At 51.6% G+C, this 24,988-nt stretch overlaps 14 protein-coding genes across 14 annotated transcripts; 8 read left to right on the top strand and 6 right to left on the bottom strand.

Moving 5' to 3' along the window:
- Window positions 1–418: 418 nt before the first annotated feature.
- On the top strand, window positions 419–1,144 carry N7498_007085 (uncharacterized protein; the record flags this gene model as incomplete). The annotated part of the gene is made up of 1 exon (XM_058454147.1): window positions 419–1,144. The coding sequence occupies one exon, from the start codon at window positions 419–421 to the stop codon at window positions 1,142–1,144; it is 726 nt and encodes a 241-aa protein (XP_058306396.1).
- Window positions 1,145–1,373: 229 nt separating this feature from the next.
- N7498_007084 (uncharacterized protein) lies at window positions 1,374–2,792 on the top strand (the record flags this gene model as incomplete). The annotated part of the gene is made up of 3 exons (XM_058454146.1): window positions 1,374–2,374; window positions 2,437–2,651; window positions 2,716–2,792. The coding sequence occupies 3 exons, from the start codon at window positions 1,374–1,376 to the stop codon at window positions 2,790–2,792; spliced, it is 1,293 nt and encodes a 430-aa protein (XP_058306395.1).
- An 873-nt stretch (window positions 2,793–3,665) lies between these two features.
- N7498_007083 (esterase-like/phytase family protein) lies at window positions 3,666–5,289 on the top strand (the record flags this gene model as incomplete). Its single annotated transcript, XM_058454145.1, has 4 exons — window positions 3,666–3,922; window positions 3,974–4,704; window positions 4,769–5,146; window positions 5,201–5,289. The coding sequence occupies 4 exons, from the start codon at window positions 3,666–3,668 to the stop codon at window positions 5,287–5,289; spliced, it is 1,455 nt and encodes a 484-aa protein (XP_058306394.1).
- A 265-nt stretch (window positions 5,290–5,554) lies between these two features.
- On the bottom strand, window positions 5,555–6,952 carry N7498_007082 (putative tubulin-specific chaperone c; the record flags this gene model as incomplete). Its single annotated transcript, XM_058454144.1, has 4 exons — window positions 5,555–5,761; window positions 5,818–6,543; window positions 6,596–6,756; window positions 6,835–6,952. 4 exons carry the CDS (start codon window positions 6,950–6,952, stop codon window positions 5,555–5,557), a joined length of 1,212 nt encoding a protein of 403 aa, XP_058306393.1.
- A 315-nt stretch (window positions 6,953–7,267) lies between these two features.
- On the bottom strand, window positions 7,268–7,453 carry N7498_007081 (uncharacterized protein; the record flags this gene model as incomplete). Its single annotated transcript, XM_058454143.1, has 1 exon — window positions 7,268–7,453. The coding sequence occupies one exon, from the start codon at window positions 7,451–7,453 to the stop codon at window positions 7,268–7,270; it is 186 nt and encodes a 61-aa protein (XP_058306392.1).
- A 796-nt stretch (window positions 7,454–8,249) lies between these two features.
- On the top strand, window positions 8,250–9,943 carry N7498_007080 (S53 family peptidase; the record flags this gene model as incomplete). The annotated part of the gene is made up of 3 exons (XM_058454142.1): window positions 8,250–8,502; window positions 8,719–9,595; window positions 9,646–9,943. The coding sequence occupies 3 exons, from the start codon at window positions 8,250–8,252 to the stop codon at window positions 9,941–9,943; spliced, it is 1,428 nt and encodes a 475-aa protein (XP_058306391.1).
- Window positions 9,944–10,257: 314 nt separating this feature from the next.
- Window positions 10,258–11,178, top strand: rpnL (proteasome regulatory particle lid subunit rpnL; the record flags this gene model as incomplete). The annotated part of the gene is made up of 2 exons (XM_058454141.1): window positions 10,258–10,824; window positions 10,900–11,178. 2 exons carry the CDS (start codon window positions 10,258–10,260, stop codon window positions 11,176–11,178), a joined length of 846 nt encoding a protein of 281 aa, XP_058306390.1.
- Window positions 11,179–11,360: 182 nt separating this feature from the next.
- Window positions 11,361–12,646, bottom strand: N7498_007078 (uncharacterized protein; the record flags this gene model as incomplete). Its single annotated transcript, XM_058454140.1, has 2 exons — window positions 11,361–12,381; window positions 12,438–12,646. The coding sequence occupies 2 exons, from the start codon at window positions 12,644–12,646 to the stop codon at window positions 11,361–11,363; spliced, it is 1,230 nt and encodes a 409-aa protein (XP_058306389.1).
- Window positions 12,647–13,340: 694 nt separating this feature from the next.
- N7498_007077 (epoxide hydrolase family protein) lies at window positions 13,341–14,940 on the top strand (the record flags this gene model as incomplete). The annotated part of the gene is made up of 8 exons (XM_058454139.1): window positions 13,341–13,561; window positions 13,625–13,758; window positions 13,815–14,087; window positions 14,145–14,153; window positions 14,213–14,399; window positions 14,455–14,575; window positions 14,631–14,786; window positions 14,842–14,940. 8 exons carry the CDS (start codon window positions 13,341–13,343, stop codon window positions 14,938–14,940), a joined length of 1,200 nt encoding a protein of 399 aa, XP_058306388.1.
- Window positions 14,941–15,129: 189 nt separating this feature from the next.
- Window positions 15,130–16,533, bottom strand: N7498_007076 (uncharacterized protein; the record flags this gene model as incomplete). The annotated part of the gene is made up of 2 exons (XM_058454138.1): window positions 15,130–16,288; window positions 16,343–16,533. The coding sequence occupies 2 exons, from the start codon at window positions 16,531–16,533 to the stop codon at window positions 15,130–15,132; spliced, it is 1,350 nt and encodes a 449-aa protein (XP_058306387.1).
- A 1,022-nt stretch (window positions 16,534–17,555) lies between these two features.
- On the top strand, window positions 17,556–18,510 carry N7498_007075 (DUF1917 domain-containing protein; the record flags this gene model as incomplete). Its single annotated transcript, XM_058454137.1, is given in 2 exon segments — window positions 17,556–17,614; window positions 17,628–18,510. 2 exon segments carry the CDS (start codon window positions 17,556–17,558, stop codon window positions 18,508–18,510), a joined length of 942 nt encoding a protein of 313 aa, XP_058306386.1.
- A 144-nt stretch (window positions 18,511–18,654) lies between these two features.
- N7498_007074 (COG1/VPS51 family protein) lies at window positions 18,655–19,527 on the bottom strand (the record flags this gene model as incomplete). The annotated part of the gene is made up of 1 exon (XM_058454136.1): window positions 18,655–19,527. The coding sequence occupies one exon, from the start codon at window positions 19,525–19,527 to the stop codon at window positions 18,655–18,657; it is 873 nt and encodes a 290-aa protein (XP_058306385.1).
- A 136-nt stretch (window positions 19,528–19,663) lies between these two features.
- N7498_007073 (OB fold domain-containing protein) lies at window positions 19,664–20,395 on the top strand (the record flags this gene model as incomplete). Its single annotated transcript, XM_058454135.1, has 1 exon — window positions 19,664–20,395. The coding sequence occupies one exon, from the start codon at window positions 19,664–19,666 to the stop codon at window positions 20,393–20,395; it is 732 nt and encodes a 243-aa protein (XP_058306384.1).
- Window positions 20,396–20,580: 185 nt separating this feature from the next.
- N7498_007072 (SKI complex subunit tetratricopeptide repeat protein SKI3) lies at window positions 20,581–24,936 on the bottom strand (the record flags this gene model as incomplete). The annotated part of the gene is made up of 3 exons (XM_058454134.1): window positions 20,581–24,517; window positions 24,569–24,769; window positions 24,821–24,936. 3 exons carry the CDS (start codon window positions 24,934–24,936, stop codon window positions 20,581–20,583), a joined length of 4,254 nt encoding a protein of 1,417 aa, XP_058306383.1.
- Window positions 24,937–24,988: the final 52 nt, after the last annotated feature.

Genomic DNA, 24,988 nt, shown 5'->3' with positions numbered 1-24,988 from the left:
GTGAGCCCAGGGGTCCGCGCTTCATCTTCTGGAGCTAAGCACGATCGACCTATAGATCTTTAATTTCTTTTACTTATCGAATTCTGATGTTTGAATTCTACTAGCTAATTAAAGCTTCATAGTTTACCGTACTGATGGTGGGGGTGGGATGTGGTGCGACCAGTGTCTATTATTGGTGATCTGGGACCTCTCCCCGCTGGAAACATCTGGAAGACCATGATGTGATGATTCTCTCCATTTTCCCTTTCGACGTTTCTTGACGATCTCCGTTGCTCATGATTGATTTGGACGATACCCCGCGTTGCTATAGACATCCATCTATTCCCAGAACAGCGACCATTTTGCCGTGAGGACGCGATGCTCCCGACGTCTCCCGAGGCCTGCGTATATACGCCGACATTTAAACATTTGATACAGCATGACGGACGATCTGCTTACAGATTTTCATATGGAGGACGTGGAAAATCCTGCGCCATTACCTGAAGCACCCGAGCTTTCGCAATCTTCATCATTTACAGCCGCCAATACCTCAGCATATCCAACGACAGACGGCAGTTGCCATAGCTTGAACGGCTCAGGACCTTCGACCCCAACCCATGAGGATGTCCCAAACACAGTTACAGACCTTGAGGGCGCAAAAATTGAGATCTGCCAACCCTACGATGTTGAAGAACCAGATGATGAGCCGGGGCCTATTGCTGCTCAAAGACCAGAGTTACCTTGTCTACCGGATTCATTCGAACGGTGGCAGCGTGACTTGACAGAATATATGGATGGCATGGGCCAATCCTCCAGCAAGCAATTCTATGTGAAGACGGCCTCAGGCCAGCGAAGAGGTCAAAAGCGCAAATCACCCAATATCAGCGGATCCGGACATGTTCAGAGCTCGCCGTCTCCTCGGCCCAAATCAAAGACTATGTCAGATGAGCAACGAGCGCCCGTACCGGGTCTCGGTCCGAAACGACGACGAAGAAGGAGTAAGCTGCCGGAGGATGCTGCCAAAGCTACTCGCACCGCCTCTTTGTACGATTTCCGGGAGGCCGGCTCCACCGGGAGCTCGAGCTCAGATCTTCATTCAACCGATGCTAGCAGCACCGAAACACCCAATGAACCTATACTGACCGACGAGATGGACATTGATTGAGTCTCTATTGATTTCCCATCTGCTTTCTTGTTCTTGCAGTTGTACCAGAACACGTGATGGGGAAAGGGCGTGACGTCATTTGTATCTCATGAGCCGTCAAGCTCACGCTGGATCTTCTACATATAAAGCGCGATGATGGCTTCTTCTGCTTTACACATTGATATCATCAATTGATACACCGCTATTGGATACTATCACTATTGGTTGATCCTCGCCGCGCAAATTGACAATGGTTACTCGTACCTCGACGCGCCAGGCCGCCCAAAAGGCGAAGGAGGCTATCGCCTCTTCGAGTGAACCTTCTGACAAGGCATCTGCCGGATCAAAACGCAAAGCCTCCAGCGAAAAGAGGGAAAAAGTTTCCCAGCCCAAAAAAGAAAAAATTGATGAACCCAAACAGGAAGCAAAGCCTCCCAATGTGGAACCCAGTAGAGATGACGATGTTTCTGAGACAAAGCCTACAAGTGTCCCAGGGACTCAGATAGAGGTTGACAAGCAGCCTGAACCGCAGCATGCAGTCGTTGAAGGAACGGCGATACACAGTGCTGCGGAACCAAAGCCAAAGGAGGAGACTAAGCCGGAGACTGTGCCCGGAACTCATATCCAAATCGACCAACCTACAAAGCCCGAAGCAAACACTGAACTGGGGGTCCATACATCTGGAGAGAGAGAAAGTACCGTGCCATCCAATATTTTGGAAAAGGGGATCATCTACTTCTTCTTCCGCCCGCGCGTCAACGTCGACGACCCCCATGGCGTTGGTGATGTCGCCCGAAGTTTCTTCGTTCTTCGACCCACTCCGCTGGGTGCTGAACTGGATCAGAATCAGGGACCTATCGACAAAGGCGCTCGGTGCCGTCTCTTAATGCTGCCGAAGAAGAAATTCCCTACCACGCCGCAGGAAAGAGACATGGGATTCGTGGAGAAGGCTGGCCAGACGATGAAGGACCTGCAGGAGAATTTCGTTGCGGCTAGAACATATGAGACAGCTACCCGAGGCGAACGTACCATAGAAGAGGCTAGACCCTACGCAGAGGGTGTCTATGCGATCACGTCCACGAAGCGAACATCCCACCTCGCCTACGTTCTGACCATCCCTGCACAGCTGGGTGAAATCCAGGAGAATTTCGGCCTTCGTCACCGAGGCAGCTGGATTGTCTCTGCGAAGAATCCAAAGTTCCCCGGTCCAACCTCTGCACAGCTACCCAAAGACCCCGAATATCCTGAATCGTGAGTTACTTCCAAGCATTTTCCAGTAAGGTTATCTGATCGTCGGTTTTTACATTGGCTAGAGTGCGAGAGAAATTTGGAGACCTTCGATGGGTTCCCCTGGAGCCCGAGTTCATCGAATATCCCAATGCCCAGTTTCTGATGATCGGCGAAGCGCAGAATTCCCTGGGAAAGGCCGCGACTGCCGAAGGGAACAAGGAGCCCCACGAGCAGGAACCGGGTCAGGAATTGGAGACCCTGGAAAAGGAAAATGAACAGCGCGTCGAGGCGCTGCAGGGTAAGATTTCGACGCCCCATACCTGCGTCATGCCATCAAATTATGTCGTTAACTCTATCTACAGGCGATCAGACTATCTTCCAGGATTTGGGCCTGGACGCGAAAAAGCATGCCGCACTGGAGACAACCTGGACCACCTAATTATAATTCTCCAATGCTTTTGTCATTTCTGTCTACTGTAATAATAACTCAATGAATTTAATTGCAAGCAACGTGAATGACAGAAAAACTCAGACGAGCGTTCACACTCCAGACGCCAGGAGGGCCTTATACAAGCCCGGGTCGGCAGAACTTGATGTTTTCCCCTGCATTAATCTAAAGAATTTGATACTCCGACCCCCAATGCCTGATTTCTAGGCACTTATACTTCTGCCGAATTAATCATGCGTAGTTTCGCAAGTGTCAGTTTTCTTACCAGCAGGGATTTTTAACTATGGTTTAAATGTAAAAATACAGGTTTTTTGACCGCATCAATCGCCCTCTCCTTATTTTCTGCGTCTATTCTCTTAACAGCCAATCATATGTATCTGATATGATTACTCATCACCTCTCTGACCTCGCTGGCAGCTCCGGAGGATCCTCCAGCCTCTGACCGCATCTCCATAACCATCATGACCTCCATGACCAGAGAAATGGGTAGAGATTAAGTAGTTCAAGAAGAAGAGTTAGAAGCGGTATAGAAAGCGGTGTAGGTTTTGTTATTCTAAACCTATCTAAGTGCCAATGCCTACATAATCAGGTAGAGAGGGTCGCAGTAGGAAGGGAGGGAAGGGGGTATCAAATTGCTAATCTAATTTCAACCTTCCGCAAACAATATCGAAAATTGAAACACAACACCCCTAATCATCTTGGCGATGGAGTGTCGATAAGCGAATGATGATCGCGTCTCCTCGCACGTTGGACTGGTTCAGTCTCTTGGCACGCTTGGCTGCCATGAGACATGAGATTTTGGAATCGAACGCTCGCATAAAGAAGCGCGGAGTTCCCAGCTGAGAATGACAGGTATCATCCATCATGAAGTCGACTCTGGTGGTCTCACTGCTGGCCGTGGCTGCGAGCGCCGCCGACGTTGTCAATCAGACTACATGTGCCGGTACGACTTACAAGTATACCGGGCTGGCTGGCTACGGGTTCGTTCCGTCCAACGCGACGGATAAGTACGGCGACACGATTGGTGGTATCGGTAGCTCTGTTGCCATTGACTCGTGTTCCTGGCGCTCGAGACATGGCGCCTATCATGGCACGGTCTATACGCTCCCGGACCGCGGCTGGTGAGATCAATTATTCCGAGAGGGTCTAAATTATACTAACATAGTTCCAAGGAACACCAATGGAACCCTCAATTACCAAAATCGAATTCATAAATTCGCCATTTCGCTCAAGCTAGCTCCCCACGCGTCGGTTAAGAACCCCTCCGACCCCAACATCCGCCTGGAATATCTCGACACAATCCTCCTGACCGGACCATGCGGCGAGCCAACAACTGGCTTAGATGCTGACTTTACCGGGTATGGATCATACGACGGATTCCCGCCTCTTCCCGTAGCAACCTACACTGGAAATGGATTTGGCGGCCCCGGCAAAGGGGGTCGCAGGATCTCTATCGATCCAGAGGGACTGGCACTAGACCCCCGAGACGGCGGGTTCTGGGTATCCGACGAGTACGGTCCTTACATCTACAAATTTAGTTCCAAGGGACGCATGGAGCTGGCCATCCAACCCCCACAAGCATATCTCCCTCGGCGCAACGGCACCCTCAGCTTTAACTCAAACTCGCCACCTCTATACGATCCGGAGGAAGTCCCGATTCCCGAGAACACCGTGACTGGCCGTGCGAACAACCAAGGCCTCGAGGGTCTTACCATTTCCCCGGATGGAAAGACGCTCTACGCGCTTATGCAATCAGCTCTCGACCAGGAGGGCGGACCTGCGAAGCAAACCAAACAGCCTGCTCGCATGATCGCGTATGACATCTCCGGAAAAAAGCCAAAGTACATCCATGAATGGGTCGTGATGCTGCCCAAGTACTTTGACTATACATCCTCGAAAGCCAGTAAGGCACACAAGGTCGCCGCACAATCAGAGATTCACCAACTGCCGACAGGCGATTTCCCTAGTCCTGGCGCGCGACTCCGGCTTCGGACACGGAAAAGACGAGAGCCTGTCCATGTACCGTCAAGCAGATGTGTTTTCCGTGCTGAAAAAGAGAGTAAACGCCACCGATTTGAAGGGATTGAAAAATTACGATACCGCGACTGGCGCTATTCCTTCTTCCGAGGGCGTGCTCAATTCGGATATCACCCCGGCCGAGTATTGTCCGTTCCTGGACTTCAATGTCAACTCGGAGCTCGGAAAGTTCCGTCTTCATAATGGCGGTGCGCAGGACCAGTGGCTTTTGAACGAGAAGTGGGAGTCTTTGGCTCTTGTGCCTGCTGGTGGGAGGGGCGAGTATTTCCTGATTAGTTTCAGTGATAATGACTTTATTACTCAGGATGGTAAGTCTAAATCCGTTTGAAATATCTTAAGAGTTGATTCTGACGTTATTGTAGGGCATATGAACTTTGGCAAGTTCCCTTACAAGGATGAATCTGGATACAACGTTGACAACCAGGTTCTGGCTTTCAAGGTGAAGTTCTAAGTGTCTTGTACAGACAGAGTAGCTCACTCGACTATTTCTGTGTTATGTGTGCTCTACTTGTACATAGCCGACGGCAGTATTATAGAAACGACCACGCTTCCATTCTCTCAATTCTGTAAAGAAACTTGCCCGAAAGTAAAGGCCTTAGTATTGGACTCGAGTAAAAATTGAAGAACTAATCCGACAGTTAGATAAGACATATTGTTAACTTGATTTCCACGACAATAGAATATTCAAATCAAATGGCAAGAAGATTGAAGACCGCTTATCCCCTAACCAGCTTGATGGCATGCAGAATATCATCGAGCGACCAACCCGGCCCGCCGGGAACGATCTCCGCCCAAACCTCCTCGGGAACTGCGTCGCTTCGATCGAGGAGACTCCAATTGGGACTAGGCTCAGGCTTGATCCATTTGAAATCCTCGACTTGGCTCCAGCGATCCTCGTGGTCGGGGCGGTCATGGTGGAAAGCCTGAAGAAGAAATTAGCCAGTTATACAAGGAAAAGTAAAAGAGAGAGCACTTTTACATAGGCTTTCGGTATCCGGGTGAACCGGACATTTGAGCAATCCTCAATAATGGGATTACTCGAGCAGCTGAGATAGACATCAACGTCCTTACAGTTATGCATGCGGAACTGCCGGCAAGATACTACGATTATACTGTGATCCACGCCAGTGATGTGTGCGGGGCCTCCGACCTGGCCGCAGATCAAGAGACTTTCCTCGACGTCCTTGACAGTCAAGCTAGCGAAGGGTTTGCTGTTGGCGGTGGGAATTGACATATCCACAATGCAGTGATTCAGAGAGGTGATGGATGCGGGGACTGTAGACACTGATCCAGACGACGGCAACATAATGTGTAGACCGTAATGGTTGTTCACCGAGACGGAGGTCACACCGGTAGCAGCAAAAGCCGGTGGAGGCTTGGCATCAGAGGGGGGCTTTAGCTCGTTGTCACTGGTGAATATGCCCGGGAATGACGTCGGCGCGAGCTCCGGTCTCTCCTGATGTTGCTTGTCCGGTTCATTCAGAGGGGTCGAGGGATAGTTCGGGGTGTGATTCGCAGATGAACCCATCGACGACGCTCCTGGCGAGCGATATCCCGGGATACTGCGACGGCCCTCCGCAGCCAGTGTTGCTGCATCTCTCAGGGAGATGGCCGATGCGTTCTTCTTCGTCTTGAAGGCGAATTTCGATCGAGGTTCGAAATGGGCGCGGGTCTCGTTCAATTTGTCCTGCAACGCTTTGATGGCCTGGCGAAAATTAGGATTGGGGTTACGATATAAGCATCTTCAGTCTGCGTACCTCTGCATAGACTCTTTGATCGTAGGTGGGGATATAGCTTGCTGCATCTTTGACCTCGTTTGACAGACGCACGACGCCGGCGAGGCAGTGATCTGTTGCATCGGCACGCTCACCACCGACGAGAGACGTATCTTCAAGACGGTCCATTTGTTGCTGGAGGGCTAAACAGCTAAGATTAGAAATTGAAGTTTCCTCCTGCCAATGACCCTGCATGGTTTGAAGACATGGAAGCGACATACCGGTGATTTCATGCTGGAAGTACCGGAAGAACCGTTCATTCAAAGGAATCTCGGATTTAGAGATCGTCTGGTTCTCTGCCGACAAGCGGCGCATGTGCTGGATTTCCGGTTCTACCATGGTGAATGAGGGGATGGAGTGATGTGTGATGATTTTAGACGTGAACTCGGGGTCCGGGATTGAGACTATATCACGCGATAGTTGGAATGTAGGAATGACGTCGTCTCGAGCTCAGCGAATCGTCCCACTCTGCAGTACATTGAAGTTGAGCAAGATTAAGCAGGGCAAACTTCCTGTTCCAGACTAAGAAAGTTCCGAGAGGCCGACAAAGGATTGCAAGACGTATTGAAAAGATCTGGTCAAGCCAAGAGCTGTCAATCGACTATCTCCATGAACTGGGTCCGGAAAGCTCAAAAAAAGCAGCTAACACTTCTCTCAGTACCAGTTGGTTGGCGACAGCACAACACTCGGATAGATCTTCTGCAGCTTCACTGTACGAGGGGTTTCTTCGATAGTGGAGAAGCAGGCCTTCTCGTTGACTGGCGAGCGGGCACACGCCGCGCCGTGACGTCGATCATCCCGCATCTCGGCATTCGGGAGTTGGGATGATCCGCAAATCATTCCTCAGGCTGTCAGGCATATACCTTTTCCGAAAAGGGAATGAGGGCTTAGGGCTATCTGAACTTCTACTATCATCAACCATGTTTTACATAGTTCACTCACAACCTGGGGTTTCTCTGGAACGGAGGGCTATGTCAATACTGGAAGTTGACTGTATATATCTCTCTTTCTCGTGTACTCTATGCTGATGCCGCCCAACCCAGGTTAGATCACCCGCCATATACCCCTTCGAATGGGAAGTCATCAATTTCATAATATAACTTCCTCGTCTCATCACCATCTCCCATATTAGACCAGACAAACCACAATACATGCGTCCAGCATTTCATCCACCCGGGAACAGCGTTTGTTGAAAGAGCTAGGAAATTCTCCTGTTGAGACCTTATTGACACCCGAAAAAGGAATCTCCGGTTCTTCCAATCAGCATCCGTTGGCCTGGAACGTCCATTTGGATTCTTTCATAGACATTTAGTCCCATTGCCTACATGACATAAATCCGGGCATTCTTTAGCAATGAGGACACTTTCAAAGTACTTTTGTGATCGGTTACCTTAGTATTGTGTATTCGACATGCGCAGTACTAGAAAAGTTGCTGTAACTGATCCTTTGAATGTCCCAACTCGCTGCTGGCGCAGATACCATGGGAATCACATTATTTAGAGTGAAATGCCTACTACTCATCTTCTGTTTTGTTCAGCATGTCCTATCAATATTTCCCAGCTATCAGAGAGTGGAGCTGCTGGAAGAAGTGCCGCAGGGATGGTTGAGAGGGAGCAAGCCTTCACCTTCAACATTTATGACTTTTCGGCTTGCCATGAGCCAGCCAAATGTGGCGGCCTTTGAGCAAAGTGTGGTCGACCTCTCGACTCCAAGTCACCCACGCTACGGACAGCACATGAAGCAAGAAGAGATCCAAAGACTCCTGAGTCCCGAGACTGCTATCTCGAATCAGATCCTGGCTTGGCTGTCTGCAGAAAATGTCCCTCCCGACATTATCAAGGCCAAGGGCAACTGGGTCACCTTCAGAGCATCAGTTTATCAAGCAGAGCGTATGTTACAGACGAAGTTTTTTCACTACCATCACCATGCAACAAATATCACGGTTATCAGAACACTAGGATACTCTGTGCCGAAGGACATACATGCTCATGTTCAATTGATACAACCTACGACGCGATTTGGCGAGCTCAGCCCACTGGGTGCATTGCCGATCGATCAGCCAATTATCGCCACACCAGAAGATCTGAACACAGATTGTGGAACAGTGATCAGACCAGACTGTCTGCGAGAGCTGTACGGCCTCTTTAACTCAACAGCAACGCCTTCTCCATGGAATCGACTAGGCATCTCGGGGTTTCTGGACCAATATGCCCGCCATGGCGATTTCGATCAATTCAAGGCGCAGTTTCTGCCAGATGAGGGAGAAAGCAGCTTCACAGTGGTCACCATCAACGGTGGGCTGAATGACGAGGTCTCCCCTGGAATGACTACTGAGGCGAGTCTAGATATACAGTACTCCGTTTCTATGGCTCACGACACACTGGCAACATTTTACAGTACAGGTGGTCGGGCTCCTCTTATACCCGATGCTGACCAGCCAGATGCCGGCAACTCGGGAAACGAGCCTTTTCTGGAACAACTTCACTATCTCATCGACCTGCCAGGTGACCAGCTCCCAGCAGTTCTCTCTACATCCTACGGAGAATCCGAGCAAAGTTTGCCTCCATCATACGCCCGCGCAGTATGTACTTTATTTGCTCAACTCGGTGCCCGAGGCGTGTCGATCATCTTCAGCAGTGGAGATTCCGGGGTGGGAAGTTCATGCCAGACCAATGACGGAGCCAAGAGAACCAGGTTCATTCCAGGATTCCCGGCATCTTGTCCCTTTGTTACGTCTGTTGGTGGAACATACGGGAGTAATCCAGAAGGAGCGACTGATTTCTCGGGGGGTGGATTCTCCGACTTGTTCCCTCGGCCGGCATACCAAGATCAAGCAGTACAAGGGTATCTTGACCGCTTGAGCGAGGATCAATGGACAGGTCTGTATAATCCGCATGGACGAGGAATTCCAGATGTGGCAGCCCAAGCGAAGAACTTCATCATTCGCGATCATGAGACGTGGTTCAAGATCAGTGGAACAAGGTATGCACGTTTCGTGGCGCTGACATGGAGGCTGTGCTGATGATAGACAGTGCCGCAGGGCCCGTCTTTGCTGGTATAGTTTCTCAGTTGAATTCACTTCGTCTTGCTCAAGGAAAACCTCGTATGGGATTCCTCAACCCATGGTTGTATACTGTCGGCAAGGCTGGGCTAACAGACATTACAATGGGAGGATCAAGGGGCTGTTATGGATTTAGCCAGACAGGCGCCAGCACACCGCATGTTCCATACGCAGGATGGAATGCCACAGAAGGATGGGATCCGGCCAGCGGACTGGGAACGCCCTTCTTCCCAACATTGGCGAAGCTGGTACTTTTTCCCCACAAATAGCGATGCGATATGGACGCGGGACTGGAATCGGTTTTGGAGAGGACTCGAGGGCATTCTTACGTGAAATAAAACAATTCTTGTAGAATAAATCTAGCTAAAGGAAGGTTGAAAGACGCCATTGGAAGCTCTACTTATGCGGTCACGTGTGCCGAAGCTGACCGCCCGCGGCAGCTCCGTCATGGCCTTTCGCCAACTCTCATCATCTAACCTAGCATTCCGATAACCTCTCGCTCGCTGGTGCAATCGTTTGGCTTCTTCTGATTGCTTAGCGTTATCTCACTTTTCCCACTTCGTACCCTTCACAATTCTCCAATATGGCCGACCTCAAGACCATCGTCCCACAGCTCCAAAACGCCCTGGAGCACAAGCAACTGGATGCCGCCAACGACCTCCTCAGCAAAGCCAAGCGCGCCCTTCTTCTTCAAAATGCCCTGATTCCTACCCCCTCCACACCTCCCCAGCTTGTCGCCCTTGCCCGGACAATTCTCGAGCTGGGCGCCATCGCCTCCATCCGACAGACCGACGCGCAGACCTTCACAAGATACTACCAGCAACTGCAGCCGTTCTACGATCTTGAGCGGCACGCCGGTGTGCCGGGCCAGAGCTCGCCTGAGGTGGATTCGAAGACCAGCCAGCGTAGCAAGATCACAGGATTGTATCTCTTGCTGCTGTTGAGCATGGGTGATAGCGCCAACTTCCACACTGTGCTCGAGGGGTTGGTGGAAGAGGCCAGCTTGAAGGGCGGCCGTGTTGAGGACAACCCATACATTAAATACCCCGTTGAGCTGGAGCGCAACTTGATGGAGGGAAGCTATGATAAGGTGTGGCGGGAGACCAAGTCCGAGCGTGTGCCCTCGGAAGACTTTGGACTGTTCTCGAACGTAAGTTTCGCCTCTTTTATCACTGGCTGCCGAAGTTCTTTGTATAAAATCGATACTGACAATTTGTCTGTCTAGGTTCTTATCGGCACCATCCGCAGCGAAATCGCCGACTGCTCGGAGAAGGCCTATCCCTCCCTCCCCATCTCAAACGCCAAAAATCTCCTCTTCCTGGAGTCGGAAGGTGCAGTTATTGAGTTTGCGCAGCAGCGCGGTTGGATCCTTCGTGATGGACGGATACACTTCCCTGTCGAGCCGGAGGCGGCCACACGGTCCGAGAAGGACATCTTGGTAGCCAGCGGCACGGTGATCGAGAATACACTGGGCTATGCCCGGGAGCTTGAGACGATTGTTTAATTCCCGCACGGCGGCACTTTTCTGGATACGAATGGTAACTCTTTTATTTTTGGTCCTGGTCCTCCGGTGCGGATGTACTTGTATACCTGTCGCTATTGCATTCTGATTTGATCTAGCGGGTTTATGACAACAATCATGCCTAGAGATTCGCTTCCTCGGCATTTTGTAGTGACTGATATTAGCTACACCTGCACTCTCCAAACACACACACGACGATCGTAGAAGCTGCTCGAGACGCAAACCAGTTCCGACGTTCCATCTCCTATTTCGGCGTTCGAGCCCTTCCACACATCACTCGCATAATTCATACTCTCATGCTCCGTAAACTCCGCCAACACGTCAATGCTCCACTCCGAAGTCTGATCCTGCTGTGTCTGAGTAATTCGCACAACGCGAGTTCCAGCATGCATGCAACTAGCCAGCACCAAAAAGCGTCTCTCCACAAGCCCCGAGCCAGCAGAGCCGGCTTCCTCTGAGTTTAGCAATTGCAGCCTCCATACCCCACCACCGAGACCCTCTTCAGCGAGCACTTCACCACGTCGTGTAGCATGATACACTCGCAAACCCTCGTCATAGCTTCCAGTCAGCAAAACCGGACCATCATCCACCATCGGAATAGGAAGAGGCAGAATACTCGTCACGCCCGCCGTGTGATGACGAGCCCGGTCATCATGTTCGAGTAGCATCGGCGCAAGCGGCTCTTCAGGATCACGCGGCTCTTCACCATGTTGTTCGAACCGGCGCGTATGTAAGGATCCAAAGTCATTCCCCGTAAACATAAAGGGGATTATACCCTTCGGCTCGGAGAATACACCTTGCACAGCAGCGAGCGCGACGAACCAAACCTCGATCATCTGTTTAGCCTCAAACGAACCCCATTCTGTGATCATGTCCTCCTCTGTGATGGGACTTTCCGTGCCAAAGACTGTTGTTCGGCTATCGGAGAAAGTGACCGCGAACCCGTCTGCTTTGGATTGAGAGAGCCAGTTTTGCGGAGTCCAGGCAAGGAAAAGAGCTGGGATGGAAGAATCCTCGTGGACCTGTTTTGTCCAGATTGGATTGATAGTTGGCTCTGCAGAGCCAGAGATACCGAATAGGGAAACTGCACCTGTGCTGCTTGCAATGGCGAATTTGTTCCTATCTCTGGGGTGGAAATGAAGATCGAAAACCGCGTATGGCAGCGCTAGTTTTTGGACTTGAGTTCTGGGATGTGAGTGAGTGAGGCGCCCTACAAAAAGTGCAAGGGATACATCACTTACAAAAAGTTCGTGTTGGGGTCAAGTTTCCAGAGCTGCACACTCCCAGTCTTGCTTTGCTGGGTCTCCCCATCGGCATTCTTTGTTTCTGATAGGAGGTAGGTGCCCACCACAAAATGGTCTGGGATCTCCGGACAGAATTCGAGGCAGCTTGGCGGTTGGTCTAAGAAGACTGTTGTGGCAGAAATGGGTCGTTGCACATTTCGGGCCATTCTGGAGGGCTTGAGCTCGGAGGAGCTTAATGTATATCGGAAATGCTCAATGATGGTGGGGTTCCAATGGAGTTAGAGCTCGAGCTGAGTATGTATATCCGAGAATAGGTGATGATGTAGGCTCGATTAGCCGAAAGACGAGAGTCGGAAATAATTTAAAAGCAGAGCCAATATGATTGATAATCTTAGGTCTCCAAGCTGAATTGATGTTAAGAGTTGATCGATCCAGAAAAATGTGTATGGAACCAAAGTGGGGCGGTGAGAATCCACTGACGGAAGAAACGCTAAATCACGACTGATATAGACGCCGTCCTATCTACCTCCATTCTGTATTCTGAATGCTTTTCTGAGCGTTGCTATGACCCTGTAGACTAGCCTGAATCGGGGATGGCTGTTGTACGTAGTCACCTGTCTATTCGAAAGCTGCCGCCAATGGGAATCTTAACAAAAGGAGTCTCCCAAAACTACACGACGTAGCATGCCTCTAGGCCGACAATAAATCTATTTAATATATTTACATCCAACTCGGAGCTCAGGTGCCTTTGATCGGCGCGTAGAAAGTTTCCCCGCACGAGCACATGACGCGTTGCCGTTCCTGGTATGTCGATTCTGCCTCGAGTTCGGGAAGCCTGGAGCCCATTTCTGCGTTAAATATCCGGCTCATCCCAGGTATCAGAGCTCTGTAAACCTCACTATGTCGAAACCATTCAGCACTCTGCCCTCGACGGCGAGAGTCGTTCCGACCCCCTTCCAGGTCGCCATCCCCAAAGATCAGCTGACGGAGATGGAGACTCTTATCAAGCTGGCGAAGCTTGCCCCGCCTACCTACGAGAACTCGCAGATGGACTGTCGATATGGCATCACGACACACTGGTTAATAACGATGCGGGAGCAGTGGCTCCGTTCCTACAAGTGGTAATGGGTCTCTCTAAATTGGTTTGTTCCGTGTTGAACTAGATATTGACGTAAACGCTCTAGGAAAGCATCCGAGGACCGAATCAATAGTTTTCCCCAGTGGACGACGGAAATTGAGGACATGACTATTCATTTTGTCGGGCTTTTCTCGGAGAATAAGGATGCGATTCCTATTCTATTGATTCATGGATGGCCTGGTGAGATACAGTTCCGCTGTTATGAACTTGGGACTGGTTACTTATTCACTCATCAGGAAGTTTTCTAGAATTTCTCCCTATTCTGGAGCTGTTCCGGGGCGAGTATTCACCAAGTACCCTGCCTTTTCATTTGATCGTTCCTTCGCTGCCGGGATACACGTTTTCGTCTGGTCCTCCGCTGGATAAGAACTTTTCCACCGAGGATGTCTCTCGTATCCTTGATCAACTTATGAAAGATATTGGCTTTGAGAGCGGTTATGTTGCCCAGGGTGGTGATATCGGGAGTCGAATTGCCAGAGCCTTGGCAGTCGACTATGAAAGCTGCAAAGGTATACGTTGATCTGTCGCGCTCCTACTTGTTGCATCTGATACTGACTTCATTTCAGCTGTCCATCGTGAGTCTCAAATTCTTTTACAGTCACGAAACCATCAAATAATTGCTTACGCGGAACAGTCAACGTGACATTCATGAGCCGCCCGGACGGCATGACCGACGACGGCCTGGATGCCTATGAGAGACAAGGGATTGAGCGAATGAATAACTTCAGAGCTATGGGCTCCGGCTACTCGACTGAGCATGGTACTCGGCCTAGTACTATCGGCCATGTTATCTCATCGAGCCCGGTAGCGCTTCTTGCATGGTGAACTCACGAATGACAGCCACACTGGAAGTTACATGCTAATTTATCTGCAAAGGGTCGGTGAAAAGTTTCTCGAATGGGTTGACGACCCATTGTCACCCGATCATATCCTCGAGTCAATTACTCTGTACTGGCTCACCGATACTTTCCCTCGGTCAATCTATACGTACCGTCAGGTATGTAATGCAAAGTTAGAATTTCCTCGCACCTAAACGCTAATATCACACACAGAATTTCCCACCTCCGCCAATCCCGGTAACTAACACTCCTCGATGGTTTATTAAGAAGCCTCTTGGGTTCTCTTCCTTCCCTATGGAGCTTGCTCGTGTTCCCCGATCCTGGGTGGAGGCCACTGGCAATCTTGTTTTCTGGGGACCGCACAAGAAGGTATGCTTAAAATACTTCTTTTCAACGAAACAAGAATTAATCAACAATTAAACAGGGTGGTCATTTTGCAGCACTTGAGCAACCTAAAGCATTCAAGTCGGACCTAACCGAGTTCGTGGAGCAGGTATGGCCAGGCATAGCCAGTGGCAAGTAATCGCTATGAGTCCCCAATTAGCGGCCAATCAGTCGCCGCCAAATTCCATTATTCCTTTGCGTTAATTAAGGTCTTCTGTTCTCTTTGATTTCTTCCTCGCTAGACGTGCAACAGTTGTCATGCACGAGTCTGTAGCTCGAAACCTTACGAACGTAGTCTTACTTCTTGTAGTTCTCAACAGCATGCCTGCTACTCTGATTCCCTCGGGCCCAGCTCAAAACTAAACTCCTTCAACAGCGGCGAAACCTTCCACCTGGCAAAGAGCTGCCCATTCTCCACCAAGATCCGCCGTAGTACCTCCCCCCTCTCCTCTGTGTCTGGCCAAACCCCCTCCCATATCCTCACATATGGCTCCACGACCCCCAAGACCTCCCGCAGCCACTTCCCTGCCCTGCCCTCCCCAATCCTTCCCTTGCCCACCATGTCCCTCTCCAGCTCCTCTAGGAAAACGTCCCTCTCCCGCTCCCCCGCAACCGCAGCCCGCATCACCCCCAGCAACACATGCGACCGCACCGCACAGTTCAACTGACCGACCTCCACCGCGACCGTCTCCTCCGCCGCGACCGCAGCCAAAAACTCCACCTCCTCCTCACTCCCCACCTCCGGTTCCCACCCCCTCCACCATGCCATCACCCCCACCCCGCCATCTGGCCACCCACACCACTGTACCTGACTCTCCCACCCGCCATCCACATCTGGCTTAGCCACCTCATTCCCCGCCCCACTCGCCTCCCACCGCTGCGCCGAGTACTGCATTCCCCACGCGTACATATCCAGTGCTCCCTGTGCGACCAGGACACCAAACCCGTTCGGCTTCCACGCTTCCCGGAAAGCTGCTACCGTGTTGGATCCGGAAGGGCTCGGGACACCGAGCTTCATATACTCGAGCCAGAAGTGCGCCTGCGTCGCCGAGTAGGGCGTCACGCTAGGGTGGGCCGTGTGCAGGCGCGCGGTGGCCGTCTCGAGCGTGCTGAGGGCTAATCGGGTGAGCGTCGCGAGCGGGAGGGAGGGCTGCCGGCGGCGCGTGCGCGCGACGCTATCCGCCCAGCGGGGGAGTTTCGTAGAGTGTGGGCCGCTGCCGGCCGGGGGTTGATGGCGCGGCTTGCCCAACGGGGAGGCGGAGTCGGGCAGGTCTTGGAGGTCGGGCAGGCGGTAGAAGCGCGCGGTGGTACGCTGAGTGAGGAAGGCGGCGGAGTAGTAGGAGCGCCAAGCGGAGGCGTGGAGGAGCGCGCGGTGGGTGGTGTAGAAGGCGGGGAAATCAGAGGGGGAGGGGAAGTCCCCGTTGAGTTGGTCGGAGGAGCGGTAGATGGCCGCGGCGAGCTGGGCGAGGTAGAAGATATCTAGGGTGCTATGGTGATTGTCAGTCTTCGTCGTTACGGTGCTATTAGGGACCATAACTTACCGGTTAAACCGCAACTCACCCTCGCCAAACGACCACCCGCGCGCATGCAGCTTTTCGACCACATCGAACACGCCGTTGCCGTCCCATAGCCCCTTATCTAGATAGATGAATGCGATCCGCAACACATGATCGTGGCAGTCCACCGGCACCACGCCGCCTTCGACGTCGGCGAGGAATTCTTCAGCGCTCATGGCGAACCCTCTGATAGGTAAATATGAATATCAGATCCTCACTCGGGATGCCGGGGATCAGGATGTAATTAATGGATCATATGCGGCTGCACCGGAATTCCGCCCAATTCAACTCTCATGCCAAGAAGGAGATTTGTAAACAAAACCTTCCGACCCAGATAACTTAGTTAATGCGATGTACTAAAGCCCTTTTAGGTATCGACCCGCTATTGGAACTGGAGATGAGAAACAAACTTTCAATTGACATTTTTCAAGGCTTTTATGTTCAAATTTATATTCAAATTTCTCCCTTGCCTTCTTCCACATCTCTGGCGAGCTGTCTTTGAGAAAATTCGGCCTTTTTCTCTTTGTTCGATGGGTTCCATACGCTCTATGTCCATGCTGGAGATTTGTGCGTACCAGGACGAGCGCGTCACTTTCGAAATTAAGGAGTTGTACTAGTACTGGCCATACAGTGGAAGCTCGTCACAATTCAGAATAATCTTTTATCCAGAAGTTAACCCACACGGACTGGGCTGTCTTAGCATATAGGTTCCGAAAACAGGAAATTGGTATACGTGATGATATCAAGGTCCAGAAGCACTACACCGAGGCGTAACTGAATTATTCCAACCTTGTTAAGGTGGTCAGCCTTTATACCTTGGCTAATTCATCACCGGAGGAAAGCTTTGTCGGCGCGCAAGCGCCGACAAAGCTTTCAGAAATGAATATCCGAGCCGTTTAGGCGTTTTTGTCTGACCGATAACTCCGATAACTCCCCCACTGTAGCCTGAACAAGTAAGCATTGCTGAAATAGAGAGAAAAAAAGGTAAGTGTAGGTAGGTCTTAAAATTCGTTCCTGAGGCCCGTCGAGCATGAGTAAGAAGAATTTGGCGAAACATTCAATGAATGTTATGGGGAAAATAAATGATGATCGGTCTCATAGAATTGAGTTTCGTTGCGACATTATTTCCTCACACCGGTAAGCTCCAGCTCTTATCCACCAGGGCACCACCTCTCTGGCTTGACAAATGATCGCCACCATGCCCAATGTAACAGGTCTCGATGAGATATTCTCCGACGAGTCTAGCTTCTACGGCAAGTCCAATTTCCAGCCCTGCAACCTCACCCGCTAACCCTGTTCCAGGCGATGACGACGAACAAGCGCGTCTTTTGAACCTAGCAGCAACCTACGACCCGGAGCCTTTCTGGTCAGAAATTCACCCACGGCTACTGTCAAAAAGGCAGCACGAGCTACAAGCTCCGCCTACACAAACTGAACCAGAGCCCATGTCCCAAGATGATTCCCCAACTACCACATTTCAACCCAAGGATAGACGTGGGCCGAAAGAATCCATAACCTCCTTCTTGTCGCGTCTCCCACCATCCACAACACCCGTTTCTGAAGCAGGGCCGTGGATCTGGATGTGGGGTCCCAAACCGCACGCCACGGAAGGAGGGGACGTTCCCGCCTTCACAAGAAAAGGAACCGAACTTCTGGAAGCCTACGAGGAAGAAAGTTCAAGGCTTCGCGCCGCACACGAAAAGTCCGGCGCGAAAACCACCGCCAGTCTAACCCGCAAACTGAACCCTCTACGCCGGACTCTGGAACAGAATATCTTCGAGCTAGCAAAAGAAACCGGCGTTACATCGGGCAAGTGGATGTTATTCCCCTCCGTGAATAACGTCGACTCAATCTGGAAAACGGTGGTCACTGCCTTGGACGAAGGCAAGCTAGGCGATGCGGCGAAAGTTGCTACGGATGATGGATCGGGAGATGTCCGGTTGATCTGCGTATACACGCGTGATTTTTCGGATAAAGAGGATGTGAAGCGGGTTTTGAAGACGCTTGTTGAGACGGGTTTGGTGGATAAGGAGTCTCGGCCCATTTATTACAAGTGCGATGCTTATACGTACTTGGATATCAAGTCGAAGAACGAGTATGGGCTTAAGGCGAGCTTGTTCTCGAGTCGGGATGTGCTTTCGGGGAAGGTCTGAACGTTGCTGAGGTTATGATTAATGATGAGATGAACAATAAATAATGTGACATGCCATGAATGTGTTTTGGGTATCTCTATATACAATGACTTGTGCCTGCACAGGATGTCAAGTCGGGTTGATATGATTGCAGCTCGCAGCAGCTCATTCGTTTTCGGTCTGTTCGCTCATGACCTTCTCACAGGCCTCACGAACCTCAGCAACACCCTTGACCGGACCCCAAGCGTCAAGTAATTGCTGGACCTCTTTCCAATCCTTCTCAGCATCCTCCCGTTTCTCCTCCGAAAGAAGCTTCTCCAACCTCTGTGGTGCAGAAAGCACCCACCTCACAGTATCCTTCTCGGCCTTTTTATTAGACGGCTCTTCACCCCTCGCCTCCTTGATCTTCCGACGCTGTTCCTCACCTTCCTTGATCAACCCACCAGCAGTCTCCGCCACAAACGCAACAGCCGGACCAAGCGTCTTGGTCATAGTCAACGGCGCGCCGCGATCATCCATACTGCGGCGCATCTTGCCAATGGTCTCAACGGCGCGAATCAACTTGGAGTAATTATCATACACGAGCGCTTTCCGTTCTCCATCTAGCGTGCGGACATCTCCAACCAACGTATTTTCGGCTTTGAGGATTGTATTTAGTGACGAGGTAGACAAGAGGTGGTCAACATAGCGCTGAGGGTCGAAGTCTGCATTATCTAGCTCCGTCCCTGAAGCTAGTGTAGACGGGTTGGAGATGTCTCCTGCATCGGTGTTGCGCGGGACGCTGCGGGACCGCCGGGCATCTCCTGGACTCAGAGCATCTGAGCCCGGAGGCTTGAGGTTGTAGTAGTCCCGTAGAGCGGAGCGGTTTCGGCGTGGGTTGGGCGAGAGGGCTCGCGCGGTGGATGGGGTCGAGGAAGCGCTCAGGCTCGGCCCAACGTTGGTGTTCAATGCTTCGAGAGAGGGACGGGAGGATGCGAGGGTGGGAGAATGTGCACGCGACGAGGCGATAGACGGGCGAGGAGAGGAGAACGTTGACATGGTGGCAGTTGCGGAGAGTGAAACGGGATGCGCGAGGCCAGATCAACGGCGTTAAGCGGTGGTCCGTGCCGTGCGGTTGGAAGCTCCGAGCTGCTTCCTTCTTTGCGCTCGTACCGCTCTACAAAGATTTGCTACAATGAGTGCAGATCAGATTGCAGCACAACTTCAGAGCACAAAGTCTCTTTGTGTCTCGCCTTCCTGGCTCAACGCGTTCCTGGCTTCGTCCGGACAATCACAGCGCAACATCCCCACCTCCGCACTCACCAAGACAGCTTTGTTCCGCGTACTCGCCTCCGATATTCGAGAATCCCTGTTGATAAATCCATCATCGCGATTGCCAATTGACATCTATGATCCCAATATACAAGAACGGCGTCTTCAAGGACCGATCCCCGTCCAAGTTCTCGACATTGAAGACATCGGCACGAGTTTATGGGGTCAGGTCGAGGCGATTGAGCGCGTCGAGCGTGGAGAAGCTGTTCGAGGACGGGAAATTGTGCGCACAGTAGCCGTGGGTGAAGACCAGGAGGCGCAGGAGAGCAGCAGCGGTAACAATAACGGCAACTTTGGAACCCCAAACGCGTCGGGGAGCAGTGGATATGGGCCGCATCGGTTGATACTGCAAGATACCGCCGGTACCAAGGCAGTGGCGATTGAAATGCAGCGCATTGAGGGCATTACGCTGGAGAAACTTGCTATCGGTGCTAAAATTGTGCTTCGCAATGCGACTGTTGCGCGGGGAATGATTCTGTTGAATCCTGGATGTGTTGATCTGCTCGGTGGAAAGATCGAGGCACTTGACAAACCGTGGAAGGAAGGGAGAAAAGCTCGATTATTGGAGAGGATTACTGCCATGCAAGACGAATAAAACATTCCAATGGTGCAAATGCCAGGCACCGCAAAGTGCAAACGTATGCTTACTTTCCTACTGGCTGTCTCCGAATGGACCTTGAGGTATGTGAATTTCTAATATGATTTTGTCTTATGCATGCCTAGCGGTTTAAGTACTGCAGATACCGCCATCTCACGTTCGGGAATGACACAGAAAGCTGACTATGCCTGGCTGGACAGACTATAATTCAGCTCTTCCCATCCGTCGCGTTTCCATGGCGCAACCATGATAGCGCGGAATGCGTCTCCAGTCTTGTTTGTTTGAGCATAAGCCTGGCTGAGATCGGCTGCCTCAAGGTTGCCGTGCGGAGGCACACAGCGCAGGGCCCGTTGAATGGCCATTTCAGCCGGGTAAGGGCTCTCCGATGCGGCAGACAACTCCATCCAGCCCTGGGGCTGGCCTGGAGACAGCATGACAGCTGCGGTAGCTTCTCCGATCTGTCGCAAGTCCTCGGGAAGGGCAGCGTTTTCGTTTAAACCCATCGCAGAGATTGCAGACAGAAGCTTCAGTAGCTTGGCACGGTCGTGGATGTCGATGTCATCCCGTGTAATCATGTTGTGGAGATCGGACTCGACGGCTTCGATGGCGTCTCTGTCCGAGTCAAGGAGTGCAATAGCTCCAAGGAGGGTGATGGCACCAATGTGATTGGGGTGGTTTCCCACGCAATCGAACAGTTGCTGTCGTGCAACCGACCGTTCCTCCTCGCCACCTTTGGCCCAGAGAACCTGAGCAAGAAGGCACACGACATCAGGAGCGTTGTTTGCTTCCTGAAGAGCGTCGCGGAACATATCGATGGCCTGATCCATTGACTGAGTGTAGTAGTATGCCAGACCAGCGGTCAAGTGTGCCGAGAGACGAAGCTTGCTGCATGCCTCGGGATCGAATTTCTCGGCATCTTCCTCACCGGAGAGAGTGAGCGCAAGTTCGGCCTTCTCTGCAGCTTGTTCGAATTCGTGACGTGCAAGCAGGACGCGAGCCATATCCGCGTTTGCCTGTGCGAACTTTGAAAGAGAGGCAGGGGATTCAGATTCTTCGAACTCCGCCTCCATGCCTGAGCAGACAACTTCCAAGCTAGACTCGGCATCGGCAGTCTCGCCCATTCGCTCTGCGAGCAATGAAGAAAGATGCATGAACGGAAGGTCTGAAGGGTCTTGGGCACACAGCTGATGGAGGGCAAAGAAGGGCTGAATGAGCTCGGAGACCTCGTTGGACGAGGTTGGGTCAGAGAGAAGGTGGTCGAAAAGAGTGACTGTGTACTGGCGCTTCGGAAGCATAACGGAGGAGCTTGCGATATCGAATGCGTGCTCGAACAGACCGCGCGCCTCCTTCGGATCTCCGAAGAGAAGTGCAAGGAAACCTTGGCCAACCCAGGCTTGTGAGTAGTCCGGATCTGTCGACTGAGCACGGGTAAAGGCCTCATTGGCAAGTTGTATGTCGTTATGAAGGAGGTACAGCGCTCCGAGGTTGGTCCAGACTTGTGCGCTCCTGTCATTCAGATGCAGACTACGCACAAAGGCGTGCTGCGCCACCTTGGGGCTCATGCTTGTGGTGACAACGCCGAGCGAGTTCCAAAACTCCGAGTTGCCGGCTTCGAGCTCGATTGCTCTCTTGAAACAACGCATTGCCGTCTTCAGGAATTTCCGCGACTTCTTGGCCATGTTACCAGAGCCAGTTTGCACACTTCGGTAGGCCCGATATTCGGCCCAGCCAAGGTTGTACCAAGCCACGGCCTGAGCGTGTGTGTCTTGCAAGGAAACATGGATCGCACGCTTGTATGCCAGGATAGATAGATAAAGACAAGAATCAGATGAAGAGGGATCTTGCGCATCACTGGACTCGAGCCAGTTCATACCTACGCCATCAACCTCGGTCATGATATCAAGAGCAACGGGATCCAGTTCAGTAGACAACAAAGCCTTGCAGTCAGTAAGCGAGAGTTTCTCGGCCTTCTTCTTGATGTAAGAGAAGTTTGCACAGGCATCACCGACTGCCTTCCACAGATTGAAGATGTCGCTCCGTACAACGGCCAGTGAGCGAGCCACCTCGATGACTTTGCAGGCAAGCTCAGCTGCATGGTTGTATAGACCCGTATCCAAGCTTTTCCATGAGCTTTCGGCCAGTGTCTGGAGAAGCGCGATCGTCACACCAACATCATTGGGCCGGGTGCTCAAAACGTCTTCGTAGCTTGCGATAGCGTCGTCGTATTCACCCAACTCCCTCCTGACGTTGGCAAGCATGTACCGTGCATACCAGATCTGGTCTTGTTCATCGCTAGAAAGGTTTGATTCTAGGCTTCGAGCATGCTCAAATGCCTTTGTGGCAGCGACGTATCGTCCGGAATGGTGATAGCTTTCGGCTAGACCGACCCAGGAATGATAATCACCAGGGGAAATCCGCAGAGCCGCCTGGAACGAGACGATGCTCTTGGAGTATTGCTGCTTGTTGATCTGCACGTTCCCAAGTGCCGCGTACGGCCAGCTGTAGCCTCTACGCTTGGACCCTGGTGCAGGTTTGGCCTTGCCAGAGTCAACCACTCGCTGAGAAACCACTTCCACGAGATCCCACTCCTTCTGATCGGCGAATCCCTTGGCGAGGCGTTCGGCTGCTTCTGTTTCCGATGAAGACAGTTCAAACGCTTTGTGGAAACACCTGCGTGCTCTGGTCTTATCCTTCTTGTAGTCTGCGTAATACAAGCCAAGACTGGTATACGCGGGAGCGAAATTCATGTCCGCTTTGATGGAGGCAAGGAAGTTCGCATAAGCGCCATTCCGATCTTTCCTGGCAGCTGGAGACGGATCTAGCTCCCATTGACAATAGCCAACACGATAAAGGAGTTCAGACTTGAAGGCCCTGTTGTTGGGTTGTTCCTCCTGCAGACTTGCGAGAGAATCTAAGAGACCATCCAGGCCAGCCTCTAGATCACCATTCAGTGCCTTGCACCAAAAAAGCTCACCACGGATCTTGATATTGGAGGGATCACGCCTCAGGGCGCGGTCTAGAAAGTCGATCGCGTCCGGATAGTCTTCATCGACCTTCAAAACCAAACCAATACCGAGCAGACAAATCGTGGATTTTGGCTTCCTCTTCAAGATTTCTTCGAAGATTCCTTTGGCTTCCGGGTGATAGCGAGGAGATTGATAGTAGATCAAAGAGTTGGCGAGAGAGATATTCAATGCATCACGCGTATGAGTAAGTTTTACACCAGTGTTTCTGATGAGCTCATTGACATTGAGCAGACCCTTTCGGGTCACATCAACTGTGCTTTCGTACTCTTCCATCATGAGGTACAGATCAGCCATGATTCGATGTGCGATAGGCGAGGAACGAGCCATGTCAAGTCCCTCAGCCATCAGAATCAATCGGTCCTGAGCAGCAACATCGCCAGTACTGTCGGTGACATCGGTGTCTTTGCTGACGGATGCGGTGTCTAGATCCTCGTCCGATGACTCTTCCTTCTCAAATGGTGAAATTTCGCTGGCAAGGAATCCCTTGAGCACCTTGGCAAGGCCGTTATCCGGGAAGAATTCAATGAACTCCCGTATGATCCCAACATCCCATTCTTTGTAGGTCTCAATGTCCTGCCATTCGAGGAAAACCGTCCAAGCAAGTTCGAAAGGGTGCTTGATGATGACCATATCCCGGGCTAACTGGAGGGCCACACCCCGCTTAGCACCCTTTTCACCTGAAGAGGCTACTTCTAGCTCATCGCATGTGCGTTGCAGCAGCTTCTCTTCATACTCACGCCGGACTGCGTCGTCATTGGTCCAGTCAATGATGCCCCGGTAGAGCTCGACCAGTCCAAACTTCTTGAAAGCTTCCCGTTTTACCTCCAGTGTGACCTGATCCTTCTTTGCACCAAGGCGTGTCTTGCGAACAGCAATCTCATGGTTGATGTACTCTTTCTCTTCCGCCTCGGTGATCTCGATCAAACGGAGGTAGGTGTGGGAGGGATGTGGAAGGCGTCCTTCGAGGAAACTGTACAATGGACTGTTGGGGAGGTGGAGCTCAAGAGCGCTCTTGTATTGAGCTTTGGTGCCGCTCTTCCGTGCCAGATTCGTGTATTTGTCCACAACATCCTGACCACGTCCCTTCTCGTCACTTCGCCAAATGTTAACCTGTGGTTTCTTAGTCCAGCATGCCAGCTCATACCTGTCTGCAAGTATCTTCCCTAGCTTGAGGACAGCCTCGCGATAGGCGCCCAGTTTGGGACCACCTAGTCTATCGTACAGGCTGATCAATCCCTGCCATGCGGTGCGGTCATCGTCCTTCACGCGAGTCGCAGCTAGATATGCCTGTTCTGATTCATCGTTGCGCTTCAATTTGTCGTATGCTAAGCCGAGAAATACGTTGCTGGTAGAATAAGGTTAGCACTGCCGGGCGGGAGGAAGGCTCAAAACACACGCATGGTAATTCTTGGGATCCTGCTGAACGAGATCTTTTGCTTTCTCCGCAGCAGCTTCAAAGTCCTTGGAGTCCAAAGCTGTTCGCACAGCTTTCAAGGCGGCCTTGCTCGACATGGTCTCCGTGCGCGCAAAGCATGGAGGAGCGGGGAGGTTCTGGTGTGGTGGA

The sequence above is a fragment of the Penicillium cinerascens genome, assembly GCF_028974065.1.
Source record: "Penicillium cinerascens strain IBT 15544 chromosome Unknown contig_9_segment0_segment0, whole genome shotgun sequence".
Taxonomy (NCBI): Eukaryota; Fungi; Ascomycota; class Eurotiomycetes; order Eurotiales; family Aspergillaceae; genus Penicillium; species Penicillium cinerascens.
Note: the sequence above shows the minus strand (reverse complement) of the source record. Positions and strands in the feature narration are given on the sequence as shown.